Genomic DNA, 18,299 nt, shown 5'->3' with positions numbered 1-18,299 from the left:
GCACCTCTTGGAGTCCTACTGGCCTATACCCAAATATTGGCCTGATGTTCCCAAAAGACCAAGCCTCAAGTGCTGGGCTTAGGGCTCAGGACTTCTAATCGTGGTGGTGAGGAGACAGGTGCTTTGGGGACACCAAAGATGGTAGTGATGGATTCACTGGCTTCTGAGCTTTTTGCTTCTCCTCTCTAGTAGACTTCCTGGGACTGGGGAGGTGCAATAATAAGCAGGGCTTTTTGCTGGAGCCTGATGGTTTCTTGGTGGATGCTTTAAAGTTTCATGAGAGTGGCTGGATTTGAGCTCATCAAAAAACTTATTATTTCCTTGTAGGAAAGCCCATTTTCTCTGAGCTTTCCCATTGATTACTGATTTCAAAACTTGGCAAAGGTAGAAGGGATTGTCCTTGGTAGAGCCCATTAGATCAGGCAAGCAGGATGTCTACCAAACTGCTTGCTCGTGATGGGATGTGGAGGCTATACCCATTTTAACGTGCCTCTGGGTGGCTCAGCTCGCCCAGAGCCTTAGCTTAGGGGTGAAGACCCCAAATTTGATTTTGACCTTCTCAAAGTACATTGGAGCGTATTTGGCATGTTACTACTCCTTAGTAAGTGTCTTTCCAGGGGGGAGGTGGCACCAAGGTGCAGCCATCCAAGGGACTGTGCAAGGTCTTGGGGACACTGGTCAAGAGCAGGGGGCTTTATATCACAGTAGCTCCTAGTGGGACTAGAGCTCTGTTGTGTTACCCCAGGGAGCAGAGGAGTGGGGCTGGAAGAGAAGCATGAGGGTCTGGAGGTGTCCAGGTCCACGGGCTGGTTCCCAACCCCTGGCTTCAGCACTAGCTAAGGCAGCTTGCTATGTATAGCAAGCTGCAGCATACCGCTGATGTGGCCAAACCTTCTTCTGTGTGTTTTGGGGTGCTAAAAGTAGGAAATAAAATCTACAGTAATGCACTGCTTTTCTTCCCAAGGTAGAAGGCTCGGGGGTTAATTTCCAATAAGCCTCTGCTGGAGGACAAGTCTCGCTCACTCCCTCAAGCTTTCCTTCGAGCATAGAGCTGCCAGGCTGCCAGGCGACTTGTTCCTTGAGCAACCTGCCAGGTCCCCCCAGGGGTGACTGTGTTGTCTCTGCAGGAGAGGGAGAACATGATCAGTGTGTGAGCGAGGGGAGAGGACCCCTGCCCAGGGGCTGTAGGCAGCCTGGGTGCTTTTGGGGAAAACAGCTGTCCCAGATGTGAGCTATTGTTCTAGCGAACACCACTGTCCCAGGGGCTCACTTCAGGGGGGCTGATTGTATCAGGATGGCAATTGTGAAGGAACAGCGGGTGTCCAATGGCTGGGGGGCGTCGCTCTTTGTCCTGATGTTCAGCCCTCCCCAGGGCTCCTCCTTGTCCCGCTGTACCCGGGCCCATGGGCAGAGGATGCCAGCTGAGACCCTGGCCAGGCTATCGAGATCCCAGGAACTGAAACAGCAGGGCAGCAAGGAGCTCGGCAGCCATCCGGTGGGACACTGTCAGCTTGTTGTTGACGGGGTCTCTGGGATGATTTAATCCACTTTTGGGTTGGCAGGCTGAGCTGCGGCCATTGGAGTCGTTAAGCGAACATACTGCTTTTAGTTTTCCTTGGCCCAGCCACCACTGTTATTTAGGAAATCAAATTGCCCCTTTGCAGAGGGTGGTGGGGCGAGAGGGAATGGGTCTAGTGGAGCCCAAATCCACCGAGATAGCGTGAGGCAGAGGACTTTGCTGGGAGGCTTTGGGGAGGGCAAGGATGCTGAACCTTTGCAACTGTCGCATGCCAAGGGCGGTGCTGGGGACCAGAGGCAGCCTTGGATTTTTTTTTTTTGCTTGTGGTTAACGTATGATCATTATATTACAAAACTTCCCCAATAAATTATCTGACGTCCTTTTTATATCCGCGAGGAAGGCATTTTTAGAATGCTGGCTTGCGCACGCCGCACTCCGGCTGGGACACCCAATCGGCTGGACCTAAAAATAAGTTGGAGTCTTGGGACTTGGTTTTTCCCTTTAAAAAAAATATATATCTAAATAAATAAATATATATATAAAAAAAAAGCAGGGACAAGATGTTTGGCTTGAATAGATTTCTTTTCTTCTTTTTCTCTGTCTTGATCCCTTTCCTGACCAATATCAAGGCTGTAAGTTTTTGCCCTTTGGTGAGAAATTTAGGGCAAAGGTAGCAAAGTTTTGAATCTTTTAGCAAGACTGGACATTACCATCATGGTGATAAGTGCCTGAGGACTGTTTATTGACCACAGGGCTGTGTGGTTCCCCTTGCAGAGGAACTAAGAGCTGTTAGCTTAATGCCTCTGGAAGCATCATCCCTGTTCAGCAAATTTGTCTACTGTTGTCAGCCCTGTTAAAGGGTCCTTCTTCTGCCAGTGCCCAGGAGCTTTCAGTCTGGACAGATGAGGCAGGCCTGAGACTGGAAGGGTGGCTCGCTGGTCTTCTGACAGCCTCTCATTGACTTCTGCTGCAAGGCCATACTGCCTCACTGATGGATGGGCATGTGCGTGGCAGCCTGCTGTGGGCTCATCTGAGCATCGTCAAAAATACTTCCCCAGTCTTGCAGTGTCAGTGTTTCCCTTTCTGCTGACCCACTAGTCAGGGAGGCTGAATGAAGAAGAGAGACTGACTTTTGCTTATCACCTGGTGGTCACCAGAACAGTTTTTGGAGATGACCTCAAGCTTGGGGCTCTGCCTCCCCCATGCATGCAGAAACCAGTTTATGGTCTGGCCCCTCTGCACCAGCCATGTCTTCTTTCAGGAGGGGACCAAGCTGCCTCCTGCTATGTGTTAGTCCATGTTTCTTTCCAGCCTCGACTGGTCCTCGCCCAGGGCTCCACATGCATTCTATCTCCTGAGACCTGGCGCTGAAGATGGTGCTGGTGGTGATGTGCATCTGTCCCAGCTCTTTGGCTGGAGACAGGCTTTAGGCAGTAGCGTGGCACATCCTTGCTGGCACATGTGCTGTAGGGTCATCTTCACCATGCTCATCCGGTCCACAGCTCTCCCTCTTTCCCTCCAGCTCTCTGAGATGTGTCCTATGGAGGAGGATGCTGTGGTAGATGAGTGGGAAAGAAGGAGGCACCTAGTGAAAAGCTGGACACTTGCTTTCCATTGAACAGCAGCGGGATGTGGGTGCCTAACTTCTCTAAGCTCCTTTGAAAACCCCGCACAGCAAAGATCATGTCTTCTGAGATGTTTGCAAACACCTGCCTGTGTTGTGGGCATGGGTAATCCCAGCTTTTCAGCCAGGGAAACCAAGGCACAGAAGTCTTAGACATTCTTGTACCCCAGTCATGCAGCCATGAGGTGCTGCCATTGATGCTGAGGCTCTGGCCTCCTAGTCTCTGAATGCGGAAGAGAGGCATTAATAAAAGGAGATGAAGCTGCTCGGTCCTGGCTAAATGCAAGGGAAAAAATGATGCTCTCATTTATGCAGTCCCCCTTTGTCTGGAGTGCTTTGCTGAGCCTCCTGGCCCTGAGATTCTGCTCAGCCACATGAAGCCCACAGAGTGCTGGCGGAGACCAGGAGCGTTGCACCCACCTGCGTTATCACCTCTGTCTTCCCTCAGTAGATTGTGAACTGCGCTATAGAGATTGGCAGTGAAATTCAGGCTCCTGGGGGCACTGACTTGTTTGCAGAGACCTTAAGATCTCCCTAAACCTGGAATGTTGCTTCATATTTTTGCTGCAGGCAAAAAGTAAGAGAAAGCTGATTTAAAGATCTAGTCTTGTGGGCTGGGTGGGACAGGGCTTATCTGTGTAAACTTAGACAGGCAAAAAGTGCTGTAAGAGTTGGTCCTGGCCTGGGATGTTTTTTATTTTGCTTTGAAACAAACAATCCAGGCAGAAAGTAAGCCATACCTGGCTTTGTTTAGCTTGGAGCCTGCTCTAGAATAACTTGCCACTGTTGAGTTCTGCCTCGCAAAACCGCAAGGGGCTGCAAACATATTTCTCCATTTCCCCTGGCGCTTCTCGCTCGCCCTCTCTCACACATGTTCTGTATAACACCAGTGTCTCGCCAGCCAGCATCAACATTGTCAAAAGAAGGCGAGTGCTTACCCCGTGTGGTGGATAGCGAGCCTCTCCAAAGTGTGTTGGTGTGTGCTGGAGCTGGGATGCTGCCTGCGCTGGGCTTTGGAGCCTGGCCATCCAGGGCAATGCTGGGCTCCTCTCCTTCCTCAAGCTGCTGCTTCGCTGCCTTTCTCCCTGGCAGGGCTCCTTTCCTTCCCCTAAATGGTTGAAAACTGGATCTTTAACTCTGTTTCTTTTGAATTCTTCTGATTAACTACCCCCAGCCACTGCTGTTTCCCTGTTTTCAAGGGATGATGGCTCATGATGACAGCTCCCCTCTCCTTCTTACAGCCCCCATAGATGTGCAGTAGCTTTCTGACTTGCTAGGTATGCTGTTAGGTCTGTGCTCTCACAGATGGCCAGGCACGTACTCTGGGAGAATGACGATGTGTTTTCAGAGGCCATCATCATGGTATGAGCCTCCTTCATGCCCACCAAGAGCGAGGGGTCAGTGCTGGGTGCAGATGGAAAGCCCAACCCAGCAGGGTCCTATCACTCAGACATGCACAAGCCTCAGGGTTTGCCCAGCCACCCTGAAAGCCTGACTCTGCATCACCGCCTGGTCTAATGAAAGACATCCCTGTACCTTGATGGGTCTCAGATGGGTCGCCTGTTTTAGGATGATCTCACCCGTGAGGAAATGGTAAGCCTCTCAGAGGAAGAGATGGCTGTGATTCACTCTGATAGAAATAGAAAGGCCAAACAAGCAAATGGAAGTTCCCTATTGACCAGGTCCCTGCAATTTAAAAAGGTTTTTACTACCTATTCCAGTAGGCATTTGAAAATCACATGCATTTACTCTTACGTACTACAATCAGATGGTTTTTAAGCCATTAAGGCCCATTGGGTCAATAACCACCGTTTTCAAAAATCTATTAAATACCCATTTCCGTGGAAATAGAGCTTCTACAATTGATCATGGCTACCGACTCCCATTAAAATAAACCCCAAATGCTATCAACTCCCCCAAGATGTAGAGCAGTAAAACGCAGATTGCCAGGACAAATTTATCCCAGGGGAAAGTTGATGGCCCATTATGCTTAAGCAAGACAAGAATTGTCACATAAGCCAGGAAGTTTATGGGACTTGCATGGATTTGTCCTCCCTGAGGGGGTAAAAAGGAAGGTTCATGGGGTGAATCGGTAGTGCTAACACAAGCTCAAAGCCAGCCTCCCATGGGAGCTTTTTGGGAAACATTTGCCATGTTTTGTATTAACTTTCAAGTGTGTACAGGCTTTGGTTGTTTGGCAGAACCAAATGATGCTTTAGGGCTGAAGTGCTGTAAGAGATGCTGAATTTGTGGGTCTGTTCTTGGAGGCCCAGGGTTTTCCACATTGAATTATACAGAAGTGTCACACTTCTGAGGTTGTATGAGGAAAGATATTGAGAAGATGACCTTGCAAAGATGAGGTCCTTGTCTCTCTGTCCTGGGAAGGAAGCCCTTTGGGGCTGCATGCTTTGCAGGGGACACTAAAGCAGGCTGTGGGGGTGTGAATGTGGTGGGACTGCAGGGGATCCCTGCAGGTTGCCTCTGGCTGAGAAGTAGCTCAAGAGATGGAAGGCTGGCGAGCAGGGGCTTGACAACGTGGTGCAGAAGGGGTGGGAAGAGTGGGTGTCCCCGCCGCAACGTTGCTGGTGGGAGGTGAGAGCTGTGCCAGTCCTAAAGTGTACTGTGGAGCAGAAAGACCCTGCATGTCCCTGCTGAGCACTGGTGATGGAGGGTTATAGCTCTGGAAGGTCCACCTCAGGAGGTGACCCAAAGGGCTGGGACCCATCAGTGTGGCTGTTGTCTCCTCTGAGGGCAGCCTCCGGTTTTCAGGGGAGGCACTGAGGATGCAGGGAACAGCAGAGCAGGAGAAAGGGGTCCCAGCCCTGAGCCCCCCATCTTGGTTTGGCAGAGAAGCACAGGAGAGAGCTTTACGATCCAGCTGTCCTTTCTGATTAAGGTTTTGCTGCTTACTGTCTCTGCCAGACAGCAACAACTCTTGGGATGTGGGCTGGCTGCTGGCGTCAGCCGAAAGCTGCCATGCCCCCTTGGAAGAGAGGTCAGATAGTCCCTGCTGAGCCAGAGGCCATGCTTCCCTTGTTTGTCTCCCTTCATGCCTCCTTCAATCAGCTTCACCGCAGCCCTGGATTTCTCTGCTGTGCATGCCTGATCCTGACCCAGCACTCCTCTTCCCACTGCCCTGTCACCTCTCCAAGCCCTTTCTTGCTGGTGGATGATGTCTGTGCTATGGGGCCATGTCCAGATGCCTCTCTTATGAGGCCACTGCAGAAAGATGGCCCTTCCCATCCAGCAATGTGGTGATGTTGGATGGTATTTGGGCCCGAGAACGGAGGAGGCAATGTGGTGAGTCGGTCTCCTCCTTCTTAAAGGAATTTGAGGCAGGCAAAGGGGAACATGTGGGTTCCTGTCCCTGGGAGAGAGTGTAGACATCTCTTCCTAGAGCATATGTGGGAGTTTCTCCTGGGTTCATAATGTAAAGGCTTCTGTGTCAGACACTGCGACCCTTTGACCCTTTGGGATTGTTGATGGCTGGTCCTGGTACTTTCTGCAGTGCAGGGCTGACTCCTCTGAGAGCTCAGGAGAGACTATAGGTCTATCAAGTAGCCACAACCATTGGATTTTTTTGGAAACCTAAATGCAAATTGGACAAAATGCTGGTCCAAATGAGTGGTTCTCAAAAACCTCATCTCCTCCTAAGTTGTACTAGGGCTGGTGGTACCTCAGTTATAGCCAGGAAAACTACACAGGCACGTGGAGACGTGCGGGGGAATTCCCAGCAGAGCCATCCCAAGAGGCCATCAGACAGGCAGTGGTGCCCATCATGTGTGTGGCAGCTAGCAGCTGAGTGAGGTGGCAAGCCAACCTTGGCCTGAGGATGCAAACATTATGAAACCAGTGTTTTTCAATGATCCAAGCATCCAACGCACATGTGATTAATCTGTGCTGAAAGAAGAGCCACTGATCATCCCTGTTCCTTCAGAGGAGCAGTGGAGGAAACTCCCCACTCCTGCAGCGCTGGTCAGAAATCCCAGGGGTTGGGGGCTGATGATGCAGATGCTTTAGCATCCTCCAAGAGAAGCCTCAATTTGGCAAAGCCTCCAGTGAGAAGCCACAAGAGGGGGCTCTATCTGAAGACAGCGTTGGAAGGGGAGGTCAGAAGATCTAATCAGGGGCATGCACCCATCATCACGAGTGTCCTGAGGGTCCCCACCATGCTGCAAGAGCGCGGCTGGGGGTAAACATCTCCTGAGATTTATTCTCATGTATTCAATACAAGTTTGTGGGGGACTATCCTCGGTTCAACCCCCAAAACATGAGTACCAGTGTGTCACGTGCAACCAGCCTTAAAACTGGTCCCTGCTTCCTTGCCCTGCACATAAGCAGTCAACATAGCTATAACAAGATCCAGAGAGGAAACCAGCATGTGGCAGAAAAGCAAACAGTCTCTAAGCAGCCTGGTGGGGAGGAATTGACGTGGGTTTCCTAAAGTCAGGTGCCCTGGTGTGGTGCCGGATGCAAAAATGAGTCCTTGATGCCCAGCTGTCACTTCCCAAGAGAAAGGCCATCAAGTGCAGCATGCCCTTGCCTGTTTTCACACTGGCAGGGTCTGGGATCTGTCGGTGCAGGCAGATGGTTAAAAATTTGGCACCCCTGGCAGTGAATTCAGTTTGCCCAGAGAGGGTATTGCATGTCCCTCGCTGACCTTCAGGTGATCACATTTATATCAGTCCCTGTGTTTAAGCATTGTCATTATTTTTTTCAAAGATGGGGAAGGAGGATGGAATTAATAACATGGAGACCTTTAAACCTGAAAGTCTGATGAAATTTGCAGGTGGATTTAAGGTCTGTCAGAGAGAGGACAACCAGATTAGCCTGTCTCATTGCCGTGGTTTAACCCCAGCCAGCAACTAAGCACCACACAGCCGCTCGCTCACTCCCCCCCGGTGGGATGGGGGAGAGAATCGGAAGAGTAAAAGTGAGAAAACTCGTGGGTTGAGATAAAGACAGTTTAATAGGTAAAGCAAAAGCCGTGCGCACAAGCAAAGCAAAGCAAGGAATTCATTCACTACTTCCCATGGGCAGGCAGGTGTTCAGCCATCCTCAGGACAGCAGGGCTCCATCACGCGTAACGGTAACTTGGGAAGACAAATGCCATCACGCCCAATGTCCCCCCCTTCCTTCTTCTTCCCCCAGCTTATATACTGAGCATGATGTCCTATGGTATGGAATAGCCCTTTGGCCAGTCTGGGTCAGCTGTCCTAGCTATTGTCCCTCCCAGCTTCTTATGCACCTGGCAGAGCACAAGAAGCTGAAAAGTCCTTGACTAGTGTAAACTCTGCTCAGCAAGAACCAAAACATCAGTGTGTTATCAACATTATTCTCATCCTAAATCCAAAACACAGCGATCTACCAGCTACTAAGAGAACTAACTCTATCCCAGCTGAAACCAGGACACTCATTATGATCTTTGTTCACCCCTGTAGACATCATTGCATGTATCATATTAGTTGTTTGCCAGTAATGTGCCTTGTGGTCAGTCCTTCTGGATTCGGGGTGGCATTTTCCCAGGATCCTGCTACAAATGTATTACATCCACTGATTTTTTGTTTATCTATGAATATTTCTGTTTCTGCACTTCCCCTTCTGTTTCTTGCCCCTTGTTCTGTATCCCTACATCCCTCCCCTTTCAGTGTTGGGACTCACTGCCACCTCCCCAGTGTTTCATCTTCCCTCCCATCCTGCCCAAATGGCACTTCGGCCCCCATCCAACTGCTGCCATCTTTTTTTTATCTATTTTGAGCTCTGCTCCAGTACCATGCCCTTAATCTTGCTGTACCCCACTGGAAGGGAAGTCTAATTCTGTCTCGCAATCCTGAATAAAGGTGGAGACCATACGTTAATTCTGTCCAGGGATGCATCTCAATTATGCTGAGCTTCAGCTCCACCTTCCCTGCTTAGCAGATCTGCTCCTTCCTTCTGCCACTCCTCTTATTTCTAAAAGGGCCTTTTATTTTTCGTTTTCACTGGAGTCAGCTTGATTTCAGGGAATTCCCATTTCATCCCACTCTCCCCAGCATCTCGGATGCACCGGTGTCTGCTGGTCAGTCCTGTTTTTCCATTCTTAGTTCAAGACCTGCCTTTATCCCTCCATTTAAGTTAATTTGAATCAGCTCATTATTAGTTCAGGCCAAGTTTTCCTTCTCTCATCAGCTCTTCCATAATTTCTACACTGCTTACCAAAACCAGGTCTAAAATAGCATTGCCTTTGGCTGGTGCAGTGATGATTTAGTGAATAACTTTTTAGCAAACACTTCCAGGAATAGTTAGGCTGTGCCATTGTTAGCAGCACTTATTCTTCAGTCTATCTCAGGGCAAAATGCCCTGCAGGGCTTTCTGGTCTAACACTAATGTTATTGTCTTTCTTGCCCAAATCTGACCTCAAGAAGTTGCGTACTACCATCTGATGTAACTGGGAGCTTGCCTGCTGTGTGTTAGTGATCTGCAGCCTTCTTGGTCCGTTCCCCAGTAAATCTATGTGGAAGGGTCACAGCCTCGAACCACAACTTGTCTTTTGGATCCCATCTGCAGCTTTGCCAGTGCAACTCTCTGACCCTGCAGCATCTGCTACTGCTTCAGTTGCAAAGCCAAATCCGCCTCCCACATGGAGATTTGAAAGTTACCTCTGAATCCAACAGGAATTGCTCATGCATAAGGGAAACCCCTGATCCTGAAGGCCCTCATGTACGAGTGTTTTGCCCTGTCACCCTCTTTGACATCTTGATACTTGGTCACTCATGCAAATTTTAAGCTCTCTCTGAAGCAGTGCTGCCAGTGATGGCTGTTTCCTAGGCTGTTCTACTCATGCTGTCAGTGCCTCAGAGGTGGGTTTTTCCAGGCATGTCCAAGAGGTGTGTTATTCCCTCATCCCTTGGGTACCAAAATGCTCTTTGGCTGGAGTCCAACACCCAGTGAAACTGATGAGAGACTCCTGAGGACTACAGAGGGTATTATTCCAGCAGTGTTGTGCCTCCTGTGATCCCAGGGGAATGTCTGGCTGCTCCTCAGCCTTCCCTTCACCTCTTGCATGTGTTTTGTATCTGGCTGTGTTACCAAAGCCTGTCCAGATGAGAGTAATTTGGATGTTGCCTTGTCAAGTTGTCATGATGCTGGCAATGATGTTTGTATCATACCAGCACAGTGCTGGACTGGAGTCAGAACTCCTAGACCATGGTAATGGGGATGCAAGTAGTCTTAACAAGTACAGAAGGACTTAAGCTTTTGCCTAAAAATACAGCATCCACCCAGCTGCATTGATGCCAGACATTTCAGGACAGGTAAATCTAGAGTGTGAGGCAGCTGCAGTTATGAGAACACCATCAGTCCAGTCTGGAGAGAGACCAAGTAACCCATCCTGGCTTGTGTGCTGTGCCAAGATAGTACCATGTCCTGTTTACAGTGTGGTAGCGGACTTTGCCTGTGGCAGGGCAGAAGGGAGGCAAGGCTGAGCCTCAGCTGGGAATTCATGTGCTGGGAACAGGGATGAGGCTTCACAAATTCTAGCAAGGAGGATTCATGTATGCAAACAGAGACCCCCTTAAAGAGTCACCATGGAGAAGAGTCCATTGGAAGATGTTCACTTTGGCTCACTGTCTGGAGGAACATCTCTCTTCACTAATGATACAGAGAGTTTAGAGAGTCTGCTCTCCAGAAATATTCATGCCATTTGATTCAGCACCTGTCTTCATGGATTGGGTTGTGGCTCTTGGACTTTTTTGGCTGGTGCCTCAGAAGCAAGGTTGCTGTGTGTTGTGTTAACCCTTTGTAGCCTTGAGGGAATGTGTTGTGAGCACACCAGAAATGTTGGTGGCAGGCTGGTGCTCGTTCCTGGGAAGTCTGAGGGATTCCTCATTTGTTAAGCAGAGGTTTGGGGAAAAAGAGAGCCTCCCTGCCTGGGGGGAGTAGGAAGAGGAATTTCCTTGTGGTGGGTGAAGGACATGAAAGCAGAGCCAGGAATCCCCTGTGACTTCATTGGGCTGTATGGTTAGCTGGAGCTGGCTGGGTCTCAAGTATTTTCCAGCTGTCTGTGGAGGGCACTTGGACAACTTCCACCCAACCCCACTCCCACATCCCCTCTGAAATGTCTACAGGGAAAAGACTCCTATTTTTGAATTGCAGTGGAATTCCTGTGGCATTACATACTGCATCCTTTGCAGTACCCAGAGAATTCAGTTTGATTTATGGTACTGGATGGGGTATGTGCTGGCCTTGCTTCTCATTCAGAAGTGCCATCTTTTGCCTTTCTGTGGTAATGGCCACTTCTGTGGCCCCAAGACTTCCTGTTATGATATGGCTGTCACTAGAAAGTGCCACTCTTGCTCCTCCTCTCCCACCTTAAACAACATCAGGCTTGTGTTACAGCTTGATTGTCCATTCTACTGCCCCATAGATTAGCAGATCCTCTCCTCTCTCCCACCTGTGCAACAGCAGTGGTCCTGTTGTTGCTGCCAGAAGTTGCTGTCTGGAACAGCAGCAACAGATCTGTCTCTCCAGAGTATGTAAAATCTTCTCCTTTGACCAAGCCAGCCCAGAGCTTGACTTACATCCATGAGTACAAAGACTCTGTCTGCCCCATGGGCTAGGACAAAATAGTTCAAGGAAAATAATGAGAAAGGGATGTAAGAGTTCTCCAGGGAGGCCTGGGATCATGGGTGGAGCATGATTTTTTCAACTGATCAGAAAGGAAGCTTTGGGTCTTTAGACCTTAGTGTGGTAAGGTCTAGTGCAGTAATAGTTTTCTATACAAAGCTGTAGTCATTTGATGGCTTTCCTATTTGATGCGATGGGGCGACACAGAGAAGATGGAGCAGGACTCTGAGAAGAGATGTGTGATGATAGGACAGGAAGCAATGGACACAAGTTGGAACATGAGAAATTTGGATTAGACATTAGGGATTTTTTTTACCATAAGGGTGGTTAAATACTGGAATAGGCTGCCAAGAGAAATTGTGAAACCACTGTCTTCAGAGCTGTTCCGGTCTCAGCTGGACGTGGCCTTGAGCAACCTGTTTTAATTAGACCTGTTTTGAACAAGGCAGTCAGACTACATGACCTGTGGAGGTCCTCTTCACCCACAGTTATGAGTCTCTGATTCTGCTATTCTATGGTGACACAGTCACTGAAGCTGCTGCACTTCATCTTCGTTTCCTTTTTTTGATAGCCTGTAATGTCACACAATGACAGCACATCATTAAGTCCCATACAGAGCCACGGGCTCCTGACCCAGCACCAGGACCACACTAGCATCACTGTGTCTCCACTGTGCTGCTGTAGAGCAATACAAGGTCCAGGCTTCTTCCCCATCTTGCTTTCTGCAAAACATGAGTCCCACAAGTAAAACAGTATGCAGTATGGTACCTAAGCCTACCTTAGAGTCAAATTGTCAGCCAGTGTCATTCAGCAGAACTTTAAGTCAACAGTATCACAGGTCAGCACCGCCATGAAGGAGGCCCTCATATCTGGACTCATTCTCTCAAATACTATCACTTCAGATGGTGTTCATGCCCATGCTCATTTCTAATAATGGCAGTCCATAGCCCTCCTGTCCCTAATCTCTTTCTAGTGTTGCTTATACTCTTCTTGCGAGCTCCACTCTCCCATGGTTGCAAATGCTCACCCGGTCAAGGTGGTATTGCCATGCAGCTAGCTGCTCACCAATGAGTTTTGGATGCTCTTGGAAAAACATTTGCTTTGATTCTGGAAAACCTGATGGCCCTTCTCTGTCTCTCTTCCCTCTGCCCTATTCTTTGGTGTTGTTTCATTTTGATGCTTAACTGATTAGCTGTGCCTTCATGTGTCCTTCTGGCCTTCGTTGTGTTTGTGTGCTGGCTTGCAGTGCCCACTCTGATGTAAATACCATCTCGTTTGGAATAATCCGGTCTTGTAGGCATTGAGAAGCTATTTGGGGAGCAGAGGAGAGGGCTGTCATTTAGGCTGTTTGTGGAGACCAAAGGCTTCTCTGCCTTCCCCCTGGGAAAATCACAGAAGCACTGAAGAAGAGGGAGAGCACGACCTTGGCAGCAAGTGACAGGCAAAGACGCCAGTTACATGCTCCTTGTCTAAGCTAAGGATGCCAGTGGGAAATGTGGACTGAGGGGAATTGGAGTTGCCCATTCTAGAACTGTTTTGGTCTTGGTCATGTTTCTGGGGACACCAGCAGGAGGATATTTGTGCTTTCCATGCCATAGTGGGTGAAATCAGGGTCCTTTCCTCTCCTTCTCCATCCATCTGAGCATCTCTCAGTGCTGGAATGGCTCCCCCTACCCCTGACACAGCCCTGAACCATCCAAATCTCTCAATGGAGGAAATTACAGTTATTTATAATTAAGGGTTGACAAAAAATGTTGCTAGTGTCAAGGGAATGGCAGGCGACAGCCAGAAAAACATCATGTCTCCAGAAGAGGGGCAGCGGGAATATCCCTCTGAATAGGGCTGACGTCAGCTCTCGGAATTTGGACAGCCTGGAAGGGTTTGGGGCTATTTTTCCAAGATATCATAGGTCAGGAATCAATGTTATTTTTAAGTCTGTGTCCCCCGAGCAACTCTGGTGCATAAAGGAGACTTTCTTTCCCCCTTCTCCCTCCTTTATGCTCTATTTCTATGAAATTTTTGCTTCTCTTCCTTCCGAGTCATGCCACAAATATGTCCTTCAGGTTTATTTATTCTTGTCCCTATCTATTCCTCCCAGCCTGCTCCCGTCTTGGTTGGGTTGAAGGGATGGCGTCAGCGTGGCGCGTGTCTGAGATGCTCAGGCGAGACATCACAGAGAAGGGATCACGTTCTCCTAATTTGCCATTTCCGGTTGGGAGAGTTTTCTCTCCACAAGCTGATGTGGCTGGGGAAAGTGTTCTGGGAATGCTGCTTTGTGGTGGGAGATCTCAGGGCCTGGTGAAGACGAGCTGGTCATCTCATCTCACCATTAAATGCTGACATATAGTCCAGCCAAGATTTTCTGAAGTGTCTGAAGTTTCGGAGCTGCTTTGTCACTGGGAAGGTGGGTGAGATGTCTCTAGCCCAGGAGGGCCTATTGCGGCTGACTGGAAAGGGAGAGGTAGTCAGCAGATCCTGATTATCTGACACCTCCTAAGTCAGCAGTGGCTGACCCACGTCTCTGCTATTTCAGATGCAGGGAAGTGTCCACCCTTGGGTTTACCGAGCTCTGCTCTGCATGCCATCCTGCTCTAGTCTACTTCTGGAATCCTGTTCCTCTATTTTTTCACTTTTTCCTCCCTCTCTTCCATTTGCTGTAGCAACCTCTCTCTTTCTAAACAAGTCTGTTGGTATAATAACTTGACTAGGGATCTTGCCATCTCAAACAGTGTATTTAGTACATCTCTCGTTGGTTTCCCTTCTCACTTCACATCTCTGATGAGAACATGCCTTTTTTCACGTTAGCCTATGTTCAGCTTTTTGTCCTTCCTTCCGTAATTCAACACGGTGAGGAATGCACTAATGGACACCACTTTTACAGAAGCTACTCATTCAAATATAGCTGGTGTGCCTTCATTGCTAGTCCAGTGTAAAGAAATTATTGTATTCCCTTCATAACCTCTCCGTGCAGCTCAAAGATGCCAATTGCTCCTGGAAGCATGGGAATAAGTGAAATGCTTTCCACCACCTTAATGTTGCTGTTGGCCTTATGCTGCAGGTTTAGTCATTCTTATGACATATTTCCACAATGGTGCATTTCCATCACCATTCCACAGTGATGTATTTGAAGCCTTTCCATGATTTTTTTCCCTGCTTCGAATCCCTTGAATTAATGGCTTCACAAACTACGGGTCAGGGTCCTCAGATTTTGAAGACTTAGAGACAAGTCTTAGAGACTTAGAGACAATGTCTTCTAGGGCTACCTGTCCTAATGCTGTCTCAGCCCATGAGGTTAATGGCACTGATGGTGGAAGTGGTAGTACTTGATTTAAAAGAGTATCTGGCATTTGCAGCACAGCCCAAGGCCCTACAGTCCCACTGCTATTATTATTGGAATTATTACTGTTGTTATTATTAAGTTAGATCCTGATCGTTATACACAGCTGAGGACATGAACTCCCTAAAGATCAACTCTGGGACTGTTGGTGTACCAGTGAATGCAATATAGACCTCTGACCTGTGCAGAAACAACCACGCAGAGGGAGAGTGAAACCTAAATTTCCTGCTGTGGTTTTTTTTTTTTTGTTTGTTTGTTTCTGCAAGTGCTGAGAGACATGCCATGTTGTGAGTATCGTTTTATGGACACCCAGACATACCTATGGATGTTACTGCTCTGCTGCAATGCCTATTGCCTACCCACCTCTCCCAGCCCATTATCTTCCCATGCCCTTTAGAAATGGATATCTTGGATATCCCCATTCTAGTATTTTTTTTCTGCTCCTGCAACTTTTTATTCCCAACTCTGGAGATGGGAGGAGAGACGGCCAGCAGTGTCATCAGGAGGCTTTCCCCCTTAAACATGCCCTTTGATGGATCTGTCTCCAGAGATGTCCCTCTGTCCCCATTAAGCTTATTTTGGGAGCTCCTGTGATTCCCTGCCCTGGCTCCTGCAGACATCCCAGACCTCTTCTCAGAGAAGATTCAGATCATGTGCAGAGAGACAGATTCATGTGAAGAGGGCCCTGCTGTTGGCTCAGTGCTGGGGGGACCCAGGCAGCACTCTTCTCCAAGGTCTGTTTTGAGCAGAGCTGGAAGAGAGATTTCTTGGAGCAAATTCTGAGCTACCTTTTGCTCATGCTCTTCCTTATACAATACACAGGGATGGGGGTAAGGTAGCATGTTTCTTGATGTGTTATGTGCCTGTGCTTTGCAGGGACCCCTTGTTCTTACCACATGCTGCCGCCTCTGGCATACTGGTTGTTCTGGGGAAAAGGATAGAGTGGAGGGCCATGGTTGTGAGTTTCTCCAGACAGACTAGAGAAGCTGGAGAAGAGACTTCTTGGCCCCAGCTGGCAAACCCTCTCTGCTCCCAAGAATAAGGTTTGATGTCCATTCCTGCCCTGACCTCTATCAGGGATGACTCCTGAAAACCCTTGTTGGAACCAGCTGGAGTTCTGGATTCCTTTCTCTCTCACCACACCTTGAGGAAAACTCACTTCCCCCCCACCCCCCACCCCCATTCCACTTTTCTGATGCCAAACCCCTTCTCTTTTCCCTATCAGGACTCACCTCTACGTTTCCTTTCTTCTCTCATAGTTTATCCTCCCATTTTGTCTCCTTTTATCCTATTCTCCACGGTCTCTTCTGTCCCTGTTCTTGGAAAACCTTCTCTAAGGGTAGAACTCATCAACAAAGCTACTGTGATTAGCAAAACTTCTTCAGATTTGCATGACTGCCTCCCACCCAAACCCCTCACTAGCACAACTTGCACATTACAGAGCAGAATTAGTAGTGTCATGGGACATTCTGTTGAAACTTGTTGAATTTTGCCATGCTTTACCAAATGCTGTTGGTTTCAGACTTGAGGATGGGGTCTCTAGGTCTGCTGCCCCCTTTCCAGGATGTCTATGGATTGCTCCTGCTTTTCTTCTTTGCTCTGTTGAAGTCTATGCTGACAATCTCCTATCCCTTATCCTTGTAGGGCGTACATGAGCGTGAAGGAGCTGAAGGAGGCACTGCAGCTGAATAGCACCCACTTCCTCAACGTTTACTTTGCCAGTTCAGTGAGGGAAGAGTTGGCTGGTGCTGCCACTTGGCCATGGGATAAAGAGGCCCTTAGTCATCTGGGTAAGTAAGCCACCCCACTCATGGGGTCTCAGGGTTGTTGGTTTTCTCTCTCTTGGTTGACTTGGCAAAAAAGAGGCAGCCATGATTTGGCTGAACATTGAGGATGTTTGATAAGAAGGTCATGATAACAGGCTTTGGGTGTACCCATAGCTGCTGCTGTAAGGAAAGGAGCTGCCTGTTCCCTGTGTCCATGTGGATAGGGTGGTGGAGTTACACCCTGACAAGGGACTTCCAGGACTTCTATCTTCCAGGATTCTGGAAAGCGTGAACTTCATTTTGCAGCACATGATGACAAACAGATAAATGAGGAGGGTCAGTGATTTCAGAGCTGAGACTTCAGATTTGAGCAATTCCAGAGCTGACCAGGCAGCAAGCACTGGCTACTTCCGAATCCAGCTGCAAATGTGAGGATGACTATCAAATTAAACCACGCTTTTATAACTTGGCTTACTACCTGCTAGAGGCAAGATTCTCCTTGGCTTCAGTGAATTCAAGGCAGACCCTTAAGGTCATCAGCCTTGGCAGGCTACAAAACAGTCAAAATGGCAACTGCTTCACTAGAATGTAAATGTATTGTGTGTTTTCTCCTATTTCTGCTATCTCTCTTTTCCCTGCCTCTCCCTCCACCTCTTCAACGTCAAGTTTTTTGGCAAAGACCTTTACACTTTGCAGTCAAAACATCTAAAGTGTTTCTCAACAAGTAACTGGAAATAATTACTCCTGACACCTGCACAGCAGACCTAGACTTTCTGCTTTTACAAGTGCGTGATGTTCAACCCTTAAAAGTTTTATGCTGCTGTTAAAGACCTGTTTTAAAGTTCTTTTTTGCCAGTTTCCCTCCCTCAATGAGTTTTGGGACTGTTTTTTCAATAGCATATTGCTACAGTTGCTTATTGAGGAAGGCAAATCTCCATGAAATGTATTCCTTCAGCTTCCAGAAATCACTTCCAAGGCTCAGCTTGACAATCATCTTACTACAGCAAGTGCTTCAGTCACACATGTTCTCTTTAGACCCCTCCCAATGGCTCACAAGGAGTTGTACAGAGGGGTAAGCAGGGTGACTGGTTTCATCCAAAGTTTGCATTTAGCTGCGGTCTCAGAGTTTGTGTCCAGGCAGGGACACAAGAGGTGGCACCATCTGGAAATGTTGGATCAGGGTTTTACCGCGGAGGTTCAGGGGAAAAGGGGTGTTGTCTTGGCTCTGGTGCCAGAGCTGTGAAGTATGAAGCTGGATCTGAACTTCTTTGAGGCTCTGGCACAGACTGAAGACTGTGGTTCAAGACTGTCCTTGGTTTTAGATTTAATGAGGGCGGGTGGCAGACTCTGTTCTCTGTAAACAGTAGGTTCCACCACATCATCAAGTGTTTTGTACTACGCACGTTGCCCAGCAAAGAAGAAACTTAGGACTGAGCAGGTCTCGAATAT

At 48.4% G+C, this 18,299-nt stretch overlaps 1 protein-coding gene across 1 annotated transcript in view; it reads left to right on the top strand.

Moving 5' to 3' along the window:
• Window positions 1-18,299, top strand: part of PAPPA2 (pappalysin 2) — a 92,785-nt gene that overhangs the window by 11,630 nt on the left and 62,856 nt on the right. The window contains exon 3 of the mRNA XM_087732243.1: window positions 16,729-16,874. Coding sequence (XP_087588369.1) covers window positions 16,729-16,874 — 146 coding nt within the window. The remainder of the gene's footprint in view (window positions 1-16,728; window positions 16,875-18,299) is intronic.

The sequence above is a fragment of the Nipponia nippon genome, unplaced genomic scaffold, assembly GCF_047370975.1.
Source record: "Nipponia nippon isolate SJK-2023a ecotype South Korea unplaced genomic scaffold, ASM4737097v1 scaffold_5, whole genome shotgun sequence".
In the NCBI taxonomy this organism is placed as follows: domain Eukaryota; kingdom Metazoa; phylum Chordata; class Aves; order Pelecaniformes; family Threskiornithidae; genus Nipponia; species Nipponia nippon.
Note: the sequence above shows the minus strand (reverse complement) of the source record. Positions and strands in the feature narration are given on the sequence as shown.